Here is a 21876-nt window from a genome sequence, read left to right as displayed (position 1 = left end):
CCTGGAAGTTCCCCTCTAAGTCACTCACCATCCTGACTTGGAAATGTATCACCGTTCCTTCATTGTCACTGGTTCAAAATCCTGAAACTCCCTTCCGAACTATGGGTGTACCTACACCATGTGGACTGCAGTAGTTCAAGAAGGCAGCTCACCACCACCTTCTGAAGGACAACCAGGGATGGGCAATAAATGCTGGCCTAGCCAGCGAAGCCCACATTCCATGAATGAATAAAAAAAACAGGGAGGGAATTTGGGGGAATGGCAGAGAGAGGGAAAGGCAAACACGATGGGGGCAGTGGGGAGGGAAGGTCATGGAATGGCAGAGTGAGGGGGATGGGGGCCTTTCCAGGCTTGTCCTCTAACATCTCTTTGCCGCAGAGGTCTGCTTAGAAGAAAAGGAAGACCACCTCCTTGTGATGAAAGCCAATGGCTTCATTAGCGCTATTAAAGGGCTACTTATAATCACAGTCGTTGCATCTCAAGAGTAATATATAGGAATGTAGAATATGGGAATGCAGGCAATAGTGAAGGAGGCACAGCTGTATCATATATGGCATTTCATCAGTGAAGGCCTGTCGTGTTCATCAGATGTGACACTCCTAAAGGGCCAAAGGGCATCCACTCATTGACCATGAGCACCTGAATGGTCATTAATATGCCACATTGGAGATTGGAGCACAGAGCTAGGTTGGGTCACTCAACTCACTTGAATTTTAGCATCCCACGCAAGGCTCAAGATGTTACATCTGCAATGCCATCTTGGTCACCTCAATGTGTGTGCTAGTGTTTCAGGGACAAGGTGGCATCAGCATGCACGTAGGGCAGGGCAAACTGGACCCTTACAGTCTCCAAATGTGTCATCTTCTGAGCTTTGTTTCTTGCCCCTTGGGTCATTAATGTCTTCAATGTTTCTTTACAGAGAGAAGGCCTCCTGAGTCACAACCAGGTGCCTGAGATTTTTGAGGGGCCATTACATCTGCAGGGATGGCTGCTTGGGAATAAGGGGTACCCACTGAAATGCTGGCTGATGACACCAGTGCGTTGCCCTCAGAGTCATTCGGAGGAGAGGTACAACGCTGCTCACAGCTCCACATGTTCCCTTATAGAGCAAACCATAGGGCTTGCGAAGATATCTTTCAGATGCTTGGACCACTCAGGTGGCTCACTCCAATACAATCCCAACAGGGTTTCCCGCACCATCGCTAGTGTGTGGCACCCTTCATAACCTGACAATGCAAAGAGGTGACCCCTGCCAGAGGATGACCTGGAGGAGGAAGAAGATCTGTAGGGCCAAGAACCTCTGGAGACTGCTGAGGGTCAGTATGAGTGTGATCATGCCACGGAGGATGGAAGACATGGGAGATGTGCCTGTGATATATTAATCACTGACAGGTTCCAGGAAGAGTAAAGTCAAGTGAAGGAATATGACAACATCTCTCTAGCCCTTGATGCCATGTTTTTTCAATTCAGGGCATGTCCGCCCACTTGCAGCGAGAACGAATCCCACATTCACACTTGACTCATGATTCGCCAGGTTATGTTGCTTTGGTCCGTGGGGCCCCGTGAATGAGCTCACTCTGGGAACTGAAAGCCCGCTTAGGAACAAGAGCTATGCGAGAGTAGACTTGAAACCTTCATTGCCATTTAATGACCGAAATACTGCTGTGACTGAGATGTGGGCATGCCTAGAGATCTCCTCTTCCCGTGCATGTCTTTTCTTCTGCCACTACCACCGAGTAGACACAAATGCCGCTAGAATATCAGTGCTGATGAGCCACCCTCGCTCAATGGTATTCTTTGAGGAAGAAGGGTTAGAAATGCTTACATCACACACTTCCAATAAAGATTTAAACACATCCCCCTGACATCACACAAGTGTGCGGAGACTAGTTCAACTAAGGTTGATATCACAGGAATGTGTATCTCTCAGTGGGACATTATCAGAGTGGAGGAAGGCTAAACCTTGAAATAAGACTATTCCAAAGTACAAAATCGCAACGCCTTCAGTTGACAGGAACATTTACATAACTATCAATGTATTAACAAAAGTACAATTGATTTACATAGCACACCCATGACCCAAAAGTGACATCAATTTTACAACTTTCCTAGCGCTACACCTGGGTGCAGCCCCTGACATTAGCAGAGGTGGAGGCAGCCTGCTGACTTCTACATCCTACATCCTGATGTCTGTGATGACCTTGGCAGATGTCCTCTGGTGACCAATGATCTGGGGATACTCTGGCCTGATGAGGGCCACCTGCTCAGGGGCAGAAGCGCCCTTTGTGGCCTGAGAAGCTGGAGTAGCTGGGGTCAAGGGCAGAGAGGGCTGTGAGCAGCTGCACACCCTTGGAGTGTCCTGAGAGGAGACTCCCAGGGTGTTCGACTAATGCTTATTCCCCCTGTGGGTGCCTGAGGGTCCTGGGCTGACTCCTGCAGGAGATGGTGCACCTGGAAGGGGGTCAACGTGTCTCATTCCCCATGTCGTCTACATCCTGATGGTGCCCACCAGGGTGTGTGGCCATGGAGTGCAGGGCCGAGTGCAAATTGGCAAGAGCTCCTGGACCAAGTTCTCCATAGTGGTCACCAGCCTTCCCATGGTGACCTCGAGGCATTCGCATGTCGGAGCAATGACATCAGACAGAAAGCGACAGACTCCTCCGTCGTTCAGTCTAGTCTGTTGAGGGACCGCCGAAACTCTGCCTGATGTTCTGCTGCCTGTCATTGCATCTACAGCATAGATTTGGCGGCCGCTTCTGGAGGCTCATCATCTGACTCAGACCGAGTGGGTGGCTGGTCTCCAGCAGCCCTCTGAGTGCTGGAGACCTGGGCTGTCCCTGCCTCCGACTGCTGCGGGGATGTATCAGTGAGGTGTTCCCCAGAAAGTGAGCATAAGCCTAGCCTACATCTGCACCCCACTGATGTGTGTCACTCTGAGCTGGTGGAGGGTGTGTGAGAGTGCCTTGATGGTCCTTCTGGAGCTTCCTCCTCCAATGAAGTCTTGGGGCTTGCACTGGTGATGCTGGACTGGCTAGAGTGTCTCGATCTGTTGGTGTCTAGAAAATAAAGCTTCAGCTAATGAGCATGAGTTAGATAAGACTGTACGTGACTCACTGTGAATGTCAGGATTTGATGAGGTAATGGAGCTGTGATTCGTACTGGGTTGGTGGGAGAGACTGATCTCCCCTTCCCCACAGGAGCAATCCCTGTCCTCCCTCGCCAGCTCGGCTGCAGCCTCCTCGAACTCAGTGAGGGCAATGACGTCAGCCGTCCCTCCCCCGGGTGCACTCGCTCATGCCTGTTGTGTGCCAGCTTGGCCTGTATGAAGAAGAAAGAAAGGCATCTGATAAGGGATGGAGCAGAGGTTGGGTAAGATTCATGTCCCTTGTAGGTGATGAGCACACCCCAGATGGGCCAAAGGATGGAGTGTGAGCAGCATGACAGATGAGATAGTGGTGATGCGAAAGTCTCGGTGAGAGAACGAGTGTTGATATGTGTCCCCTGCTAATTGCCATTTGCGTGCACAATGCCATGATGAGAGTTTGACATTGGAAGGTGTTGAAGAATGACTTACCCTGGCAGCGCGGATGAGATCATTCATCTCTTCCTGCACTGGGTGGCACTTCAGGCGTGGTGCCAGCCGCACTTACTTGCGCTGTGACTACCTCCCAGGCTGCTGTGCTCCCTACAGCCATCCCTGGGATAGAGCACTTGGCTGTGCGCCTGCACCCCTCTGATCAAGACCTGGAGGGCCTGGTGTGTGAAGCGGGATGCTACCTACCTGTTCGTGCTCTCAGCTTTTCTCTTCTGGCTGCCAGACACCACTGGTGGGCTGGAGAGAGTGAGATTGTGTGTGTTGGACTGTCGTTTAAATATGGCTCCTGGACCTTAGAACCTGCCAGCCTCTGCATAATTAATGAGGCTCCTACGGCAGAATCAGGTAGTGTTGTTGCCATTACAGACAGCGGCCTGGGCGCTGCTGAAACCACCTGCCACCGCACTTAGTTTCATTATGGCAAAATTCCACCCTGTGTATCTTTTTTGGGCGAGACCCACTCGCTACCGGGAACGTCTGATTCCACCGAAAGTCAGTGGACTTTTTCCTGGGCCGCCACATCCTCCGCAGTGGGTCCTACCACGGTGGGGCTGGAAATCTTGGCATGGGTGTGTATACACAGGAGTGCTTGGATACATAAGGTCACAAGGCGAAAGTAGTGGTTCAAGAGAAGGCATACTACCAGCCTTTTAGGGTAACTTGGGATAAATGCAATCTAGCTAGCACTACCTGCTTTGCAAGGACAGTTTTTTAAAGAAAAAAAAGTTCCTTCTTAAAATATTTCCAACCTGAATAGTATAGCATTTATTTCATGGAACTCTTCTATTTCCTGTTCTGAAATCAATTTTCTGTCCAACAACTTACTTTCTGTTTCCTGATCTATATTTTTAGCCATTAATTTCTCTCGTGGGATCTTGTCAAATGCGTTTGAAAAAACAAATGTGTCAACTGCATTTCACCTGGTCACTATTCAGTATTGTCATAGAAAAAGTGAGTTGTTTATACAAGACATTCCTTTCCTGAATTAATGCTCATGGTCCTTTCAGCAAGTTAAAATTTTCCAACTGTCCATTGTTAGTGTCTTTGGCCAGATCCCAAGTAGCTGGTAGGATCTGGTTAGGGACCAATGATCTTTTGGTTTAAAGTAGATAAAGTTTTGAGATTCAAGACACTTGCACTGTGAAGAAAGCCACAAGATTCCACGGGTTTTGAACAAACAGTAGTAAATTTTACTATACAAGGTCAGAAAGATAAAACAATTTACAATCTCTACCTTATAATCTAACATTCAAGATTAATATGAGGTATGTGTAAATGAACAGGCAAACTGTGGCTGACCACACCAAAATGCATAATAAACACCAGAACAGATTCCACAGATTTCTCAACAATCCACCCAAACTTGGGGTTGAGTAACACTGAGTTAACCAATCTCAGTGAAAGAGATGAAGTTTCAGGAGAGATTCCAATACTTACCTTTTGAAGATCTCACCTTGGAATTTTCTCCAAAAGTTGCTCCAACTTGGCTGGCTTCATTGACAGCCGACCTTGCAGGAACTCGTGTTCCAAGATTCTGTTCTCCTGGATTCCTAAGTACACTCAAACATCAACTGACAAGCACGATGTCAGCTCTTTGGCTGCGCTGAGCCGGACACTACTGCTCCAAAGGGGTAACTTTGCCCCAGCAGCCCGCAGCACGGAGTTACCAAACTTCAGCTGGCTTCTTGAATCTTTAGGACTCTTCCTGAGCCCTCTTCAATTACTAGACTCGGATGGCATCAACAATGGCTCACCTCGCAGGCTTTCATAACATCACCAATTTGATCCCTTGTCATCTAAAACGTTTTCCCCAAAATTGATATGATACTGATCTACAATTTATTTTTAAATCTATTTTTGAGAGATACAAGTCTCATGAAGCAAATGAAGTGCAGATTCATTACATTGGCAGCCTCATCCAATTGCCCCCTCGTCACATGTAAAGATCGTGACATCACGACACATCTGCGGTTTCCAGTATATGTCACTGGTTAGCAAACAGGAGTAGCAATGCTAGTTGATTTTATTTACTCTCTAATCCTCCCTAATCAGGGTAACTGAGGCTTGGTTTATCAGCTAATTCAGCCCCAAGCTAGAATTCAAATTTGGGACCTTTGTCTGCATCTAATTAACAAGAATTGCACTTCAAATCAATCGTCTTAGGTTTATGCTGACATATAGCCAAACCTCCATCCGTGAGGTAGATTTTACAATGCAAGGATTTGCAGCCGTTCAAGAGGGAAATGCACTGTAACGTTCTACGGCAACTAGGAATGGGCAGTAACTGCGTCCTTGCCAGTAATACTTGCATCCCAAGAACAAAAAAATAAATAAATCCTCACCAATTTGGTATGCTCATTTCAGTCATATTTGCTGAAATAGAAGTCGAATTTTAGGTCCAACCCAAGTAAACATTTATCCCGATTAGTTATGTGATAGTGATAAAAATTGAGTGTAAAGGGACCTGAAGTCATTTATATACTTCATAGGGTATTTTTCTTTTGCTGAGATTTTTCTGCGTTTATTTCAGATGCACATGGAAGAGCCATGCTTTGATTTTCTAAGGACAAAAGAAACTCTTGGGTAAGTATTTTTCTCCTCCTGCTTAATAATGTGCATTTTATCTGGGTTTCTGCTGGCCAAGAGAATCACAAAATACTTAATACTGTAGAAAGCCTAGAGGAATATAGAAAATACAGGGTGAAGTAAAAATGGAAATTAGGAAAGCAAAGAGTGGATACCAAAATATCTTGATAGGTAAAATCAAAGAAAACCCAAAGATGTTTTACCAGTACATTAAGTGCAAGTGAATAACTAAGGAAAGGGTAGGGCCTATCAGAGGTGTACATGATAAATCTCTGAGGGTGAAGGTGTGGGCAGGGTTCTCGATGAATACTTTGTCTCCATCTTCACTAAGGAGAGGGCTGATGTCGATATCCTAGTTAATGAGGAAGAGTGTGAAACAGTAGATACAATAAGCATAGTGAGAGGGGAAGTACTGGAGGGACTAACATCCTTGAAGGTGGATAAGTCACCAGGCTGGATGGATTGTATCCCAGGCTGTTAAAGGAAGCTAGGAAGGATGCTCTGAGGATCATTTTCCAATCTTCACTAGATACAGGCAAGGTTTCAGAGGATTGGCGGTCTGCAAATGTTGTGGTATTATTTAAAAAGGGTGCAAGGGATATGTTAGAAAATTATAGACTGGTCAGTCTGACCTTAGTGGTGGGCAAATTATTGGAATCAATTCTGAGGGACAGGATAAACTATCACTTAGAAAGGCATGGGTTGATCAGGGATAGTCAGCATGGATTTGTTAGGGGAAGACTGTGTCTTACTAAATTAATGGAATTTTTTGAGGAAGTAACCAGGAGGATTGATGAGGGTATGTTGTCTGCATGGAGTTTAGTAAGGCATTTGACAAGGTCCTACATGGCAGACTGGTCAGAAAAGTGAGATCCCATGGGATACAGGGGAAGGTGGCAAGTTGGATGCAAAATTTGCTCAGCCCCAAGAAACGGAGTAATGGTCGATGGATGTTTTTGCGAATGGAAAACGGTTTCCCGTGGTGTTGTACAGGGCTCACTGTTGGTGCCCTTGATGTTTGTTGTATATATATTAATGATTTGGACATGAATGTGGAAGGTATGATTGGGAAATTTGCAGATGACACAAAAACTGGCCATGTAGTTGATAGTGAAGAGGATAGTTGTTGTCTCCATAATGATATCAATGGTTTGGTTCAGTAGGCAGAAAAGTGGCAAATGGAATTCAATCCGGAAAAGTGTGAGGTAATGCATTTGGGGAGGGTAGACAAAGCAAGGGAATACTCAATAAACGAGAGGATATTGAGAGAGGTTGAGGAAGTGAGAGACCTTGGAGTGCATGTCCACAGGTCCCTGAAGGTGGCAGGATGGTTGGATAAGATGGTAAAAAAAGCATATGGAATGCTTTCCTTTATTGGATGAGGTATTGAATACAAAAGCAGGTATGTAATGTTGGAACTGTATAAAATGCTGGTTAAGCCACAGCTGGAGTTTTACGTACTGTTCTGGTCACCACGTTACAGGTAGGACATAATTGCTCTGGAAAGAGTACAGAGAAGATTTACAAGAATGCTGCCATGGCTTGAAAATTGTGGCTATGAGGAAAGATTGGATAGACTAGGGTTGTTTTTCTTAGAACAGAGGGGGCTGAAGGGTGACCTAATTGAGGAATACAAAATTATGAGGGGCCTAGATAGGTAGACAGTAAGGGCTTGTTCCCCCTAGCTGAGGGGGTCAATTACCAGGGGGCATAGATTTAAGGTGATTGGCAGAAGGATTAGAGAGGACATGAGGAAAAACCTTTTCACCCAGAGGATGGTGGGTGTCTGGAATTCACTGCCTAAATTGGTGGTTGAAACACTAAACTCATTTAAAAGGTACTTGGATCTGCATCTCAAGCACTGTAACCTGCAAGGCTACGGACCAGGTGCTGGAAAGTGGAATTGGAATGAGCAGCTAGTTTCTTTTTCATCTTTTTCTGGCCAGCACAGACATGTTGGGCTGAATGGCCTCTTTCTGCGCCGTAACTTTTCTATGGTTCTAAGATTTTTTTTTGAATTTATTGAGAAAATAAGATGAAAAAAGAAGTCCAGTTTGCCATGAAGGCTGAAAAGAGTAAATGAGAAGTCTAGATAAAGTAGAAAATAATGGTTAAATGATGTCAAACTCAGGTTTTAAAAGGAAAAGTTGATAAATGTAAGGTGTTTCACAGGGAATGGGAAATTATGTAGTTAATTCTTGATCCTAAAACATTGGGATATAGGGGTATACAAACGTGTCTGGGATGGTATAACTGGAGCTTAAAGGAACAAAAGAGGAATGTTGAGTGGAGCACTGAACATAGTAGTAAGGAACCACCTTCTTGTACCTAAACTTTCTTAATGTGGGTCCCAGCTTCCATTTGATGCTGGAAAGTTAGATGCGTGTAGTGTAGTTGAAGCACAAAACTTTCCTGTGCTGGTTATAAACTGTAAATTAGAAAAATTAGAATCAAGAATTTAAAATGAAAGGCAAACTGAGTAGAACTAAGTTTTTTGTTAACAAAGATTCTTTAAAAAATGCATTAAACTATTGCACTAGTAAAGAAAGCATTGACTAATAAAGGGACACTGAAGACTTTCAAGCCTTTGTGCATTCCTTGTTGCTATACCATCAGGAGATACTAGTTCATTGGATTTGTTAATTAGACTTAAAGTTGTATGGAAAGGTTTTGAAGTATGTTTGACATGTTTCTGGTTGAGAGAATTTGGTAGTAAGTTTCAGCTCTTTATGAACTCATAACACTGCTGTATCTATCCTCAGGTTTATATATCTCAGGTTAGTGATTGTATAGGTATAGAGGTACAAACTAAACAATTGTACTTGAATAAAATTACCGTATTAAATCAATTTCAGTCAAGACTAACATGATGCTACATGGGTTACTTAAGACTTGTGGTCTCTGCTTATACCTTGATAAAAGCCTAACATTGTGTCAATGTTCTTCACCACTAGAACAAGCAGCTTAGGAGTGTTTATTGACTTGTTTATTTTATTATTTTAAAAGAGTGGCTTTCTTCATATAGTTTTATGCCCTGCACTTCAGGTACCATGTGTATCCTTCTTGTCGAAATACCTCTGGAATCTTGGGATTTTCTATTACAGTGGAAACACAGGCAACAAAGTTTAGGTGAGTTTATACTGTGCATTATCATTAAATCTTTGGGTCACTGAAGATTACAGAAGTGGACTGACTTTGAATATTAATTTTGGTCCAAGTAGTGTCAGATGAAATGACCACCCCACACCACAATCACAAATTTGAATTAGGAGGGACTGAAAAGAAGGATGTGATTGCACTGGAGGGAGTGCAGAGGAGGTTCACTAGGATGTTGCCTGGGATGAAACATTTAAGTTACAAAGAGAGGTTGGATAGACTTGGGTTGTTTTCATTGGAGCAGAGAAGACTGAGGGGCGACCTGATCGAGGTGTACATGATTATGAGGGGCATGGACAGGGTGGATAGGGAGCAACTGTTCCCCTAGTTGAAGGGTCAGTCACAAGGGGACATAAGTTTAAGATGAGGGGCAGGAGGTTTAGGGGGGATGTGAGGAAAAACCTTTTATCCAGAGGGTGGTGACGGTCTGGCATGCACTGCCTGGGAGGGTGGTGGAGGTGGGTTGCCTCACATCCTTTAAAAACTACCTGGATGAGCACTTGGTACGTCATAACATTCAAGGCTATGGGCCAAGTGTTGGTAAATGGGATTAGGTAGGTAGGTCGGTCAGGTATTTCTCACATGTCGGTTCAGACTCGATGGGCCGAAGAGCCTCTTCTGCATTGTGATATTCTGTGATTCTGTTTTCAATCTTCTGCCCCCTGTCACTGTCTCTTCCATTCCAAATTTCCATCTAGCTTCTGTATTCAGTTTTTCTTGCTCAATTTTTCATTTTTATATTTTAGTGAGAGAAAAATTGAAGCAGGCACGGAATAGGTTGTCCCTGCTGGAGGTGTGCCCAAGCAAGAGGACATTGGGGAGGATTCATGTAGTGTTTATGGGCATTTTTTCTTGTCGATAGGTTGCATTGGGTCACCCTAAACGTCTGACTGAAGAGATGACTAGGCAATATGCTCACATACCTCTACCAATATTGTTCTTGCTTCAGTGCCTGTACAATTGTAGTAGGGCTGAGGTTGTGTAGGAAATTTTAATCATCATCCTACCACTCCTGACAGTGTGTTTGTTTAGTATCAATGCATGACATCTCTTGGGGAGAAATTTCTTTTAAGTAAATGCTTTACTTGCTATGGTGAAAAAGATCATTGCAGCAGAGTAGAGCACTTCTTCCAATTATTAACCCAGTGTTGGCAGCAAGTAGTCCCAGGTCAGATAGAGCACAACCAGATGCAAACTAAGATGCTGTTTTACTGTGCTCAGCAATGCATCTATGCTCCCACTTCAGAAGAGCACCCACTGTTTCACCAGCATAAACTTTTCCCACTCCCTGAAATTAAATCTTGTTTTAATATATTGTCAAAAAGATAGTATTGGTTTTATATTAAAATTAGATTTACAGTGTAGTGCTTTGTTTTACATTGAATATAGCACGAAGCCTTAATTTATTTTTCAGGTAGTCTAGGTTTTATTTAGCAATATTGAAATATAAAAGTAATCATTATTACCTAGCTGAATCATTTTATTTTTTAGATGAAATGTATTCTAATGCAGAACAAATGTTGTCTAATCTGTGTTTTTATATTGAATTATCTTTTTGAGATCTGCCAATTTAACATCTTTGCAAGCCAATGCTTAAAATAGCAGTGTAAATTTAAAGTGAAGGCTCAGCCTGAATCCAAAGTGAAGAGGTGTGAGGGGTGAATTCCCACCGCTTTATGACACTGCACGGAGTGTCAAACCTCATTTACAATACACTTGGGGGCTGTTGGACTCCTTGAGGTTTTGTAAAATCACCTTGTATTAATTCAAATAAATTGTTAATTTCATGGAAACTTCCTCTTCTCCACTCTCGACTGTTATGTTTAAATGGAATTTTATATTTTCATATACTGCATCCTAATTTTTTGAATACCATTATGATTTAGTGATATTAATTGTATTTAAAACCTTAAACAGCACTGAATTGGTAGACAAGAAAATTGAAGAATTTCTTAACGGCTTTTATATAAAGCTAACAACAATGAGTCAAGATTCCTTCTCTACTCAGGTGAGGAATGTTAACTATATTACAAAGAGTTCAAACAAAACTTTATATGACCTTGAATGAAGGTCAATTTTTCTGCTTGGATCTCATCCATTCAATAAATCTTTTTTAATGAAAAAAATGATTGCAACTGTTACAGAAAAATGTCAGAATAAATGTATCTTCAGTTTTATACTATTTGTCATCCATATGCTTTCCCTCCACGATATCATCCAAAGACACAACATCTAGTTCCATGACACCCAGTTCTACCTCACCACAACCTCTTTCAACCGCATCACTGCCTCTGTGTTGTTTGACTGCTTGCCTACATCCAATCCTGCCTGAGACACACATTCTTCCAATTAATTATTGGGAAAACTGAAACAATTGTCTTCTCCCCATGCCACAAACTCTGTCTCCTAGCCAGTGATTCTGCCCTTTTTCCCTGGGCTGCTTGAGGCTGAACCAGACTGTTCGCAACTTTGCTGTCCTGTTTGATCTGGAGCTGAGATTCCAACGCTAAAACTACCGGCTTTCACCTCCTTTAATCACCGTCTCTGCCTCTCCCTTAGCCCTTCTGCCATTGAAACCCTCGTTTTTGCTGCTGTTACCTCCACACTCAAGGATTCTAGCTGGCTTCCCATTGTCCAACCTCCAGGAACTTAAACTCATCCAAAGCTCTGCTGCTGTAACCTAACTTGCACCAAGTCACCTGAGTTTACCGATCTACATCGGCTTCTGGTTCACCAGTGCCTTGATTTTAAAATTCTCACTCTGGTGTTCAAATCTTTCTATGGCCTCGCCTCTCTATCCCTGTAGCCTTCTTCAGTTCTGCCATCTTCTGGGAATTCTGCGTTCCTCTAACTATGGCCTCTTGTGCATACACTCACCATGAGCTCTGGAATTTCCTCCCTATAACTCTGCCTCAGCAACTCCTTTGGTTATTTGTCCTAATATGTCCTCCATTGACTCAATGTCAACATTTGTCTGATTACGTGCCTTCAAATGTTTTCCTATGTTAAAGATGCTAACATAAATGCAAGTTGTTGACTCACTCAACTTTGAATTGATCCTCCAGTGATGGCTGAAAATTTTAAGTACTCCTTTTGTGGGTCACTTGAGGATCATTCTTTAGAACTATTTTAGCAAAGACTTTTAAGTTTGTATTATTAGCTTTCATAAATTCTGAGTTTGTGTAGATTTTCATCATTGCTGTTTGTAATATGAACAATGGATATAATTTTATTAGGGTTTGAAAATAAGCCTGAATTATGGTAGACAAAAATATATTAACAGAATCCAGCATTTGGCCATTGTTATTGAAACTGATAATACACCAGTACACACTATAATGGTACAAATCTTACAAAAATTCCTCAATACTTGACAATTTTTAAATTTTCCACCCAAGATAAAGCATCTTTTCTCAAAATATACTCCCTCAGATCCCAATTGTCATGAGGTAAAATTCAATCACCATGAGACAAGCACCTCCCCCACACCCTGCCTTGCCTTAGTCAAAGTATTTGAGACTGCTATCTATTGTGGTTTCAGGGAATTTGATGAAGTCAGAAGATTTATCAGCAAATCTTGGAAGAGAGGGATTTTTTCTTTGCCAGCTTAGGTTGTGACCCGGGCTTCTTGGTCCTTTATCTGAGGTTCATCCTGTCTTTAAAGGATTTGAAGTTAATGTAACAAATTTGCATCTAGTACTAGGGCATCATCTTGATTCAGCAAGAATTATTGAGAGTCAATCTAAACATACAGCTTTCTCACCCATTTGGAACACCATTAATCACAAAATAATTAAAAGGTTCCCACTGTGTATGGTTGTGAATGACCTTGGTGTTTTTCCAGTTGTCCTGGAGCTTAGATTTGATCTTTGGCAATAAACCCTGGAGCCAGTCCAAGTTCTTTTCTCTGAAGTAGATCAGATATATCCTGGATGGTATTCTGGACTTTTTGGTCATAATCAGGGTCACATGGAAAAGTAATAGTGTCTTTACTTTAAAACTAATTAAAATTGAAGCAACAGAATGATCCTTTTTACCAGGTTTGAGTTTTGCTATTCATATCCAAGTTCAGACACCAGCTGTAACGAGGATAGTTATTCAATTATTTTCCTTCATGGTTTTAGTGAAAACTAAATAATTTTGCTTCCATCTTTTAATTATTCCACTACACTGATCCTTTAGAATTCCAACTTTCTTACAAACCATGTTTTTTTTTTCATTTGTTCTTGCGATGTGGGTGTTGTTGGCAAGGCCATTATTTATTACATATGCCTAATTACCCTTGAAAAGGTGCTGGTGAGCTGCCTTCTTGAACCCTTGAGTTCATGTGGTGCAGATATACCCACAGTGCTGTTAGGGAGGGAGTTCCAGGATTTGGACTCAGCAAGAGTAAGGGAATGACGATATAGTTCCAAATCAGGATGGTTTATGGCTTGGAGGGGAACTTGAAGGTGGTGATGTTCCCATGCATTTTCTGCCCTTGTCCTTCTAGTTGTAGAGGGCATGGATTTGGAAAATGCTGTTGAAGTAGCCTCGGTGAGTTGCTGCAGTGCATCCTGTCTCTGGTACATACTATTGTCACAATGCACCACTGATTGAGGGAATGAATGTTTAAAGTGGTGGATGGGGTGCCAATCAAGCAGGCTGCTTTGTCCTGGACGGTGTCAAGCTTCTTGAGTGTTGTGGGAGCTGCACTCATCCAGGCAAGTGGGGAGTATTCCATCACACTTCTGATTTGTGCCTTGTAGATGGTGGACAGAGTGGGGAGTCAGGAGGTGAGTTACTCGCTGCAAGATTCCTAGCCTCTGACCTGCTCTTGTAGCCACAGTATTTAAATGTCGAGTCCAGTTCAGTTTCTCGGCAATGGTAACCCCTAGGATGATGATGGTGGGAGGTTCAGTGACGTTAATGCCATTGAATGTCAAAGGGAGATGGTTAGATTCTACTTGTTGGAGATGATTATTGCCTGGCATTTGTGGCGTGAATATCATTTTGCCATTTATCAGCCCAAGCCTAAATGTTGTCCAGGTCTTGTCGCATGCAGGGATGGATTGCTTCAGTATCTGAGGAGTTATGAATGATACTGAACATTGTGCAATCATTAGCGATTATCCCCACTTTTAGGAAGGTCATTGATAAAGTGGCTGAAAATGGTTGGGCCTAGGACACTACCATAAGGGACTCCTGCAGTAATGTCCTGGGACTGAGATTATTAACATCCAACAACCACAACCATCTTCCTTTGTGCAAGAAATGACTCCAACTAGCGGAAAGATTTTCCCTTGATTTGCATTGACTTCAGTTTTGCTAGGGCTCCATGGTTCCACACTTGGCCAAATGCTTCCTCGATGTCAAGAGCAGTCCTCTCACCTCACTTTTGGAATTCAGTTCCTTTTTGTGCATGCTTGAACCAAGGCTGTAAGAGGTCTAAGGTTGAATGGCCCTGGCAGAACCCAGACTGAGTATCGGTGAGCAGGTAATTGCTGTGTAAATGCCACTTGATAGCACTGAAGACGATGTCTTCTCTCACTTTGCTAATGATTGCGAATAGTCTGATAGGGTGGTAATTGTCCAGGTTGGATTTGTCCTGCTTTTTGTGGATAGGGCGTAGCTGGGCAATTTTTCACATTGCATGTCGATCCCTGTATTGTAGCTGCACTGCAACAGCTTAGCTAAGAGCGTGGCTATTTCTGGAGCACAAGTCTTCAGTATTACAGCCCATGTCCTTTGCTATATCCAGTGCCTTCAATCATTTCTTGATTATTGTGTGGAGTGAACTGAATTGTCTGAAGACTGGCATCTATGATGATGGGGACCTCAAGAGGAGGCCAAGTTAAATCATCCATTCGGCATTTCTGGCTGAAAATGGTTTGGCCTTGTCATTGGGCGCCCCGTCGTTGAGGATGGGGATGTTTTTGGAGCCTCCTCCTCAGGTTAGTTGTTTAATTGGTCCACTACTATTCATGACTGGATGTAGCAGAATTGCAGAACTTTGATCTGATGAATTCTAAGATTTTTAGGGAAGGCTAGTGAACCTTTAGAAAACACTAGCCACAATTCATAATAAATGCTGATTATATAATGCCCTAGTGGTCAAATGTTCAAGCTGTAAATTATTAAAGGGAAAGGTATATTCCAGTGGTTTTCCTTCCTTCTCTCTTTCCCCTTTAAGTTAAGGATAGCTCAATTTGAGAAGTACTATACTTAGTAAACAAAAGTTTCAGACAACCTGCGTTCAAAATTAAATATTTCATGATCACAAACTCTTTTTTTTTGTATTTTAACAGGTTACAGCATTGATAAAGCTTAAACTGTGTGAAGATACCCATCTAGGAGAAGAAGTAGACAGAAACTGGGATGAAGTTTTTACACAACAGTATCTCTTTGACAGGCTTAACCACGAGGTAATAAAATAAAATATTAAGCATGAATAAGAAATTTAAGAAAGAGTCAAGCTAACTAAGTGTACTTTGACTCGACAGAGAATCATATTCTAAATTACTTCCAGTTTGTGCATTAAGTTTTGTTACTTAAGAAATTAGAATAAGTATTATGAAAACATGCCATCATCTTAGTAGTAGACCACACCTCCTTCATTTTGCAGAATTTAGAAATGGAAAGGCTATTGACTGTTGCTTATAGATGTTAGATTTTAATTCAGGAGAGAATTAATAGGACAGGTATTGGAGAATGCTTTAAAATTCCCTATTTCTTTTGTGCTTTTTTTTCATTGTTCAGTTTTTTTCCATTTAACTGGTGACATTTTGCTCCTTACTTAATGTAACTGCCCCGCTGGCCATACTTTTAAACATATCTCCTCCGAAACCACCACAATGGCAGTTTGGCCTTTATCACCAAAACACAGCTTGTTCTTTCCCCCTAATCCTCTGGCACCTTCTACTTATTGCATCTCACTTTGTTCCAACACACTCACATCTGCTTTAAATTCCTTGTTTTCAATTGGCATCCTTTGTTTCTGCCTGTAGTATTTGTCCTTGGGCCTCCAGATGGAGCAAAATCTGATCCTTAATGATTTTAATCTCTGTCTCAACTCACTAACTTCTTCCACCTCATCCTTCATATTAACTTCCCTGCCAAAACCTTCCCATCTCATGAGGCTTCTCTACTCACATAGTCTCAATCACAAAAAAAATCTGACCACTTCCTCTCTCTCCCTTTTATCCTCCTACCCCTTCTAACCCAGTTTCCCTTTGTGTACATTTCTGAGGTGGCGGTTGGTAGGATGGGTGGGATTCTCTCTGAAGTCACATAGAACTGCACTTTTAAACTCCTAATTGTGCAGCCTTTGATCTTCCATTTGTCATAATACTTCTGCAGCTGTAGATCTGCTCAGCAATTCATTCACTGTCTGCCTTTGATACCTTTGTGCTGAGTACAAACTATACACACACTCATCTTGGTTATCTCTCTCTTCTCCCCTTTGTCTTAGGAGCACAGACTAGAATGCACTAGCATACAAGTGGCCTTAACCGTCCATCATCAGACCTGGCTTAATTACATCAAACCTCATCTGCCAAAACCACTCATTCCGGGATTATTCTGGATGGCAAAGATAATCCCTAGTTTCTTTCCTCCATTATCATGTGTCTTTAGATTCAAGCACAGTACTTTAGATGTGGCCTTACAGAGCAAATGTACAATTCCTTTAGATTTGTACAGTATTCTCCTTTTACTGCAGTCCAGTACCTTACTTGCTCTTACTGCATATAAACACTATTGATGGTTTCATAAATTTATCCATGGTAATCCTTGTATATTAGCAGCATGCTTTACTACTGTTCCATTCAGTATATGCTCACTTCTGATTCCTTACTCCTGGACTAATTATTTTACACATATCCCAGACTCAGCTTATTTTAACATGGTGACTCAAAAAAATAAGGCTAAGGATGATTTGATCAAAGTTTTCAAAATAGTAAGGGAACAGGGCAGATAGGGAGGAACTATTTTCTATTTCCACTCATTGGAAAGTCTAGGACAAAGTGGGGCATCGTCTAAAAAATTAGAGCCAGACCTTTCAGGAGTGGGATTAGAAAACACTTCTTTGTGCAAACAGTGGTAGAAGTTTGGAACTCTTCCACAAACAGCAATTGATACTAAATCAGGTGTCAGTTTTAAAACTGAGATTGATAACTTTTTGTTAGCTGAAGGTATTAAGCGATATGGGACAAGCACAGGTTGTAACATGGAGTTAGGTCACAGATCAACCATGATCTCATTGAATAAAACACGCTTGAGGGGCTAAAAGGCTTACTGCCCATTCCTATGTTCCTAATTATTTGTCTAGCAACATGGGACCTTCCTCTAACAGGCTCTCCCCAGCAAAAAAAAAAACTTCTGCTCCTGTGCAAGAAAATATCATTGAATCTTCTCTGTGCCCTCTGGCATAGAGTGGATTCTGAACTTCATTCCTGGGGCTATGCAACTACCTTAAGGAAGATGATTTTAGCAGGTTAATAGTGGAATTGTTGGGATCTGTTAAAAATCACAAGCACAAGCCAAATTTACATTCAGTAAAAAGGATGACCAATGAGCCACAACAAAACTGCACAGCAGCCTTTTCATGGCACGGTCCAAGTATATCCGCTTTCCAGCAATTGTTCGCAATTAAGAAGCTCTTTAAAGAGGACAAACTCCCATCCATACCTGAGATTATCTTTGCCCGTCTGATCCTGTGTGTAAACCAAAAAATAAAACCAGTAGAAGCAAAAATTATCCTGCATTTCCATTAGTAGCTTGCAAGTGTGATTTGTGGATATCCTGGTAATAAGCAGGGATATGATTCCATTGAGTTAGATGAGCTGATCCCTCAAAAGTTGGGGGCTCATATATGGCATTTGAAGTTGAGAGATGTCTTAGTTCATAACCTGGTTATTGATCCTGAACTAGACTCTCAAGTTTTTTGGTACAATCCGGACCAGTAACCTTTGTTTAAAAAGACAAAGTTTGAGATACAAGACGCTTGCTAAAAGAATAAGGCCACAAGATTCCACAGATTTTAAACAAGTAAAATAAACTTTACAATACAAGGTCAGAAAGATAAAAACAAATTACAATATCTATCTTCTACTCTAACATTCAGGGTTCATATGAAGTACATATGAATTAATAGTCATATGTGGTCGAACACACCACACTGCACACTAAATAGCAAATGTGTCCAAGACAGATCCCACGGTTTTCTCACTTCCCATCCAGGCGTCAGTAACCACTGTGAGTCAACTAATGTGGTTGGAACACTGCCTGTCTTTGTCTCTCGCTCTCACTCTCTCTTTCTCTCATGAGGGATTCCACTCTTCACCTTTGAAGATCTCACCTTGGAATTCTCTCCAAAAGTCACTCCAACTCGGACAGCCTCAACAACTGCCCACCTCACAGGGTTTCAATCTTGTCTCCTGAGGCTCCATTCCCCTGGATTCCTGAATCTGCACTCCAGCACTAACTCACAAGTACATCTTCAGCTCTTTGGCTGTGCCGAGCAGAACACTACTGCTCCAAAGGGTTACCTTCATCTCAGTGGCCCACGGCACGGAATCACAAACTTCTTTTGCCTTCTCAAGACCTCAAAGGCTTTTCCTGAGCTCTCACTACTTAAAGCCTGGTAACCATAGCACTTTTACTGACTGGAACCTCTTTCTTTGCTCCTCTCCCCAGGGGTTCCTACCAGTGGTGGCTCCTTGCCCGGTTCTCTCTCTCTCTCTCTGGGACCTCTCCATGTTCCTTCTCTGGGATCTCTCCCTGTACCCTGTCTGGGGTTCCTCTCCGACTAAAAGAGAACTGACCGCCTCTGAACTGCTGTTTACCGACCCTTGAACTTATCTGAGTAACCTATCAAAACACTCCCAGAGGGGTCCTGCCCTTGCTACTAGACCGGAACAAATGTAACAAGCATTCAAGTATTAGAACATCCTGTACTTAAAGTTACAATCTTTACAGGCTGCTACCTTATACAGGTCACACGAATACAGAACAGGGCTGCTTTCAATAGAGTAGAGCTTCTCCGCTTTACTGATGGATGCCTTGATTAGTTTCTGTAAATGAAATACTTAGTGTTGTTGCTGTTCTAATACAAAAAATCACAGCAGCCAGTTTGAACAATTTTTTCTGTATGTTTTGATACAATATGCAAATTCTATGATATTCTTGCATTATCCAAATTTTGTATATCCACATGGTTGAGTGCAGGCCTCCCTCCCTGAATCTTTCCTGCTACCGTTCGGTAATTGATCACTAAGATATGTGAGAATATGTGGACTTGCACCTACACACACCATCCAATGTGTGATGGAGCACTACCACTTCCATTATACAATAGTTTTAGAAGAAATTGCAGACTGCAGGCAAGTGTGGAGAAAATTTTCTTAGTTGATTTTTCTTTATTAATATTGACTCAAAATAGCCCTATCAAATTTACGATTATATTAAAAAGAGCAATAAATGTGTTACTATCTTGATATTTTTTTTTCTCACAGATTCAAGCTCTTAAGTCATTTACCAAATCAGACTTGGTCAATTGGTTCAACGCCCACCAAGGACACAAGAGTAAAAAACTTAGTATTCATGTAAGTCAGTGCACACATTAGACTGGGTCTTAACTTTAAATGATCTCAAATGTATAATACCTAATGTGTAGGAAGGTATTTCTTGAAATGAAATTTGTTTTAGGTTGAATGAGATGCCACAATAGCAAAGTGCAAACATTTTTATTATTACTAAAAAAAAAGGCCCACTTTTTAATGATTTAGTGCATTTCCTCAAATGCACTGGTAGTTGAACCATGTAATTGGAAGAATTTCAGTTTTAATCAATGAAAAAATATCCTCCTGTGCTATCCAGACTATTCCAGTCACAACTGTAAATCAATGTTGAAAGGATTTGACGGAAATTCATACACTTGTAAAATATATTCAGCACAAAAATTATTTTTATGTATTATGAGCATTATGGACCTTTTTATGTATTCGTTCCTGAGATGTGGATGTCGCTGGCTAGGCCAGCATTTATAATCCATCCCCTAATTGCCCTTGAGAAGGTGGTGGTGAGCTACCTTCATAAACCATTGCAGTCCGCACCCAAAGTGCTGTTAAGAAGGAAGTTCCAGGATTTTGACCCAGTGACAGTGAAGGAACAGCAATATAGTTCCAAATCAGGGTGGTGTGTGACTTGGAGGGGAACTTGTATGTGGTGGTATTCTCATGCATCTGCTGTCTTCGATGTTGTTGCTACTGTTCAAAGTAGGGGCCACTTGTGATTTAAAAAAAAATCACATTTTGTTTTGTAAGTGAATTGTTCACTGCACAGTAGCGTTCTAACAAGGTTAAAGATAGAAAACCCTCAACATAATGCTTTTCCAAATCTCATTCCTCTCCCAGGAATGTATCCTCCATTTCCATTTTATTTCTGTATTTTAATAAAATGGTTTCTGTACTGTAAATTCAACCATACAGATTACAATTAATGAACTCCACTGCTAAGATTAGCTTTTAAATTCAGTTTTAAGAACTTGAAGTCTGTTCCAAGATTTCCATCCTCTTCATATGCAGCTTTACTGAAATCAGAAAATGCGGATGATACAATGTTGTGATTTCCACTGATTGTAAAGGATGAGTAAGTGCTGTAAGATGCCAGCAATAGATTGAAATTTGCTTTTTGATATTTGAGTAACTTAATTGGAGGAGATCTTACTGTACTAATTCCTGTTGCTTTGGTGTTTCACAGGTGATTGGACAAGGGCAACATGAACCAGATTTAACTCCTGCTGACTCAACATGTGAATCCAAGTTCACCCGTGGGGAAGCGTGTCAGCTTACTTTTGTACCTGTGTCCCCTCAGATGGAACATGCAACCCCCATTAATAATATAACTGCTTTCACTTCAAAACTCAAACTTTACCCTTTTCATAAAATTTTGAAATGATGTTTGTCTATTGGAAAAGGTCACAGGAAGAATATGCAAGTGTTTGAGGATATGCAGTTTACATGTAAAATTAAATCCTGATTCTTGGTGTTTTGCTTTGAGAAAAAGGTGTTCCACCATAAATTGGTGGAATTTCAGGCATAAGTGTGTCAATATAACTAGCTAATTTAAGAGTGTATTTTGAGGTCTATGTACTTCACTGATCACCTAATAATGATGCAATTGCATCAAGATTTATTGAGGCAAAATGCTGTAATTATTTGGATGATAGTGCAGTTTGGTTTATTAACTCACTTTTTGAAAAGTCACTGAAACACTTTGACAAAGCATTCTTTTGAAGTAGGAGGATGTATTTTATAAGTGCTCAATGTGTTTGGCAGGCTTGCTTTTAACTAGTGGGTTTTGATTGAGAGGAATATGGAACTTATACTAGATGTTTGCCTATTTTGTTCAAACCTGCCTATTTAGATCTCACCAGTTTTGAATAGGAAGCAATCATTGGTTTATTCAGCTATGATGAATTCTCCAACTAGTTGGTGTTTTCAAAGACCAAACTGATGCATTTGCAAAAAAAAAATCCATTAAACAGAACTTTAAGTGAA

The 21876-nt window shown here is 41.5% G+C and overlaps 1 protein-coding gene across 2 annotated transcripts in view; it reads left to right on the top strand.

The window, feature by feature from the left end:
- Positions 1-21876, top strand: part of LOC121289236 (nardilysin-like) — a 110199-nt gene extending 88323 nt beyond the window's left edge. For both annotated transcript variants that reach the window (XM_041208465.1, XM_041208466.1), the window contains 6 exons: positions 6126-6178; positions 9227-9310; positions 11255-11345; positions 15625-15741; positions 19831-19920; positions 21077-21876. In XM_041208465.1, coding sequence (XP_041064399.1) covers positions 6126-6178; positions 9227-9310; positions 11255-11345; positions 15625-15741; positions 19831-19920; positions 21077-21274 — 633 coding nt within the window. In that variant the 3' untranslated portion in view covers positions 21275-21876. The remainder of the gene's footprint in view (positions 1-6125; positions 6179-9226; positions 9311-11254; positions 11346-15624; positions 15742-19830; positions 19921-21076) is intronic.

Source organism: Carcharodon carcharias, chromosome 16, assembly GCF_017639515.1.
Source record: "Carcharodon carcharias isolate sCarCar2 chromosome 16, sCarCar2.pri, whole genome shotgun sequence".
NCBI lineage: Eukaryota > Metazoa > Chordata > Chondrichthyes > Lamniformes > Lamnidae > Carcharodon > Carcharodon carcharias.
This window is presented reverse-complemented; position numbering and strand designations above follow the sequence as displayed.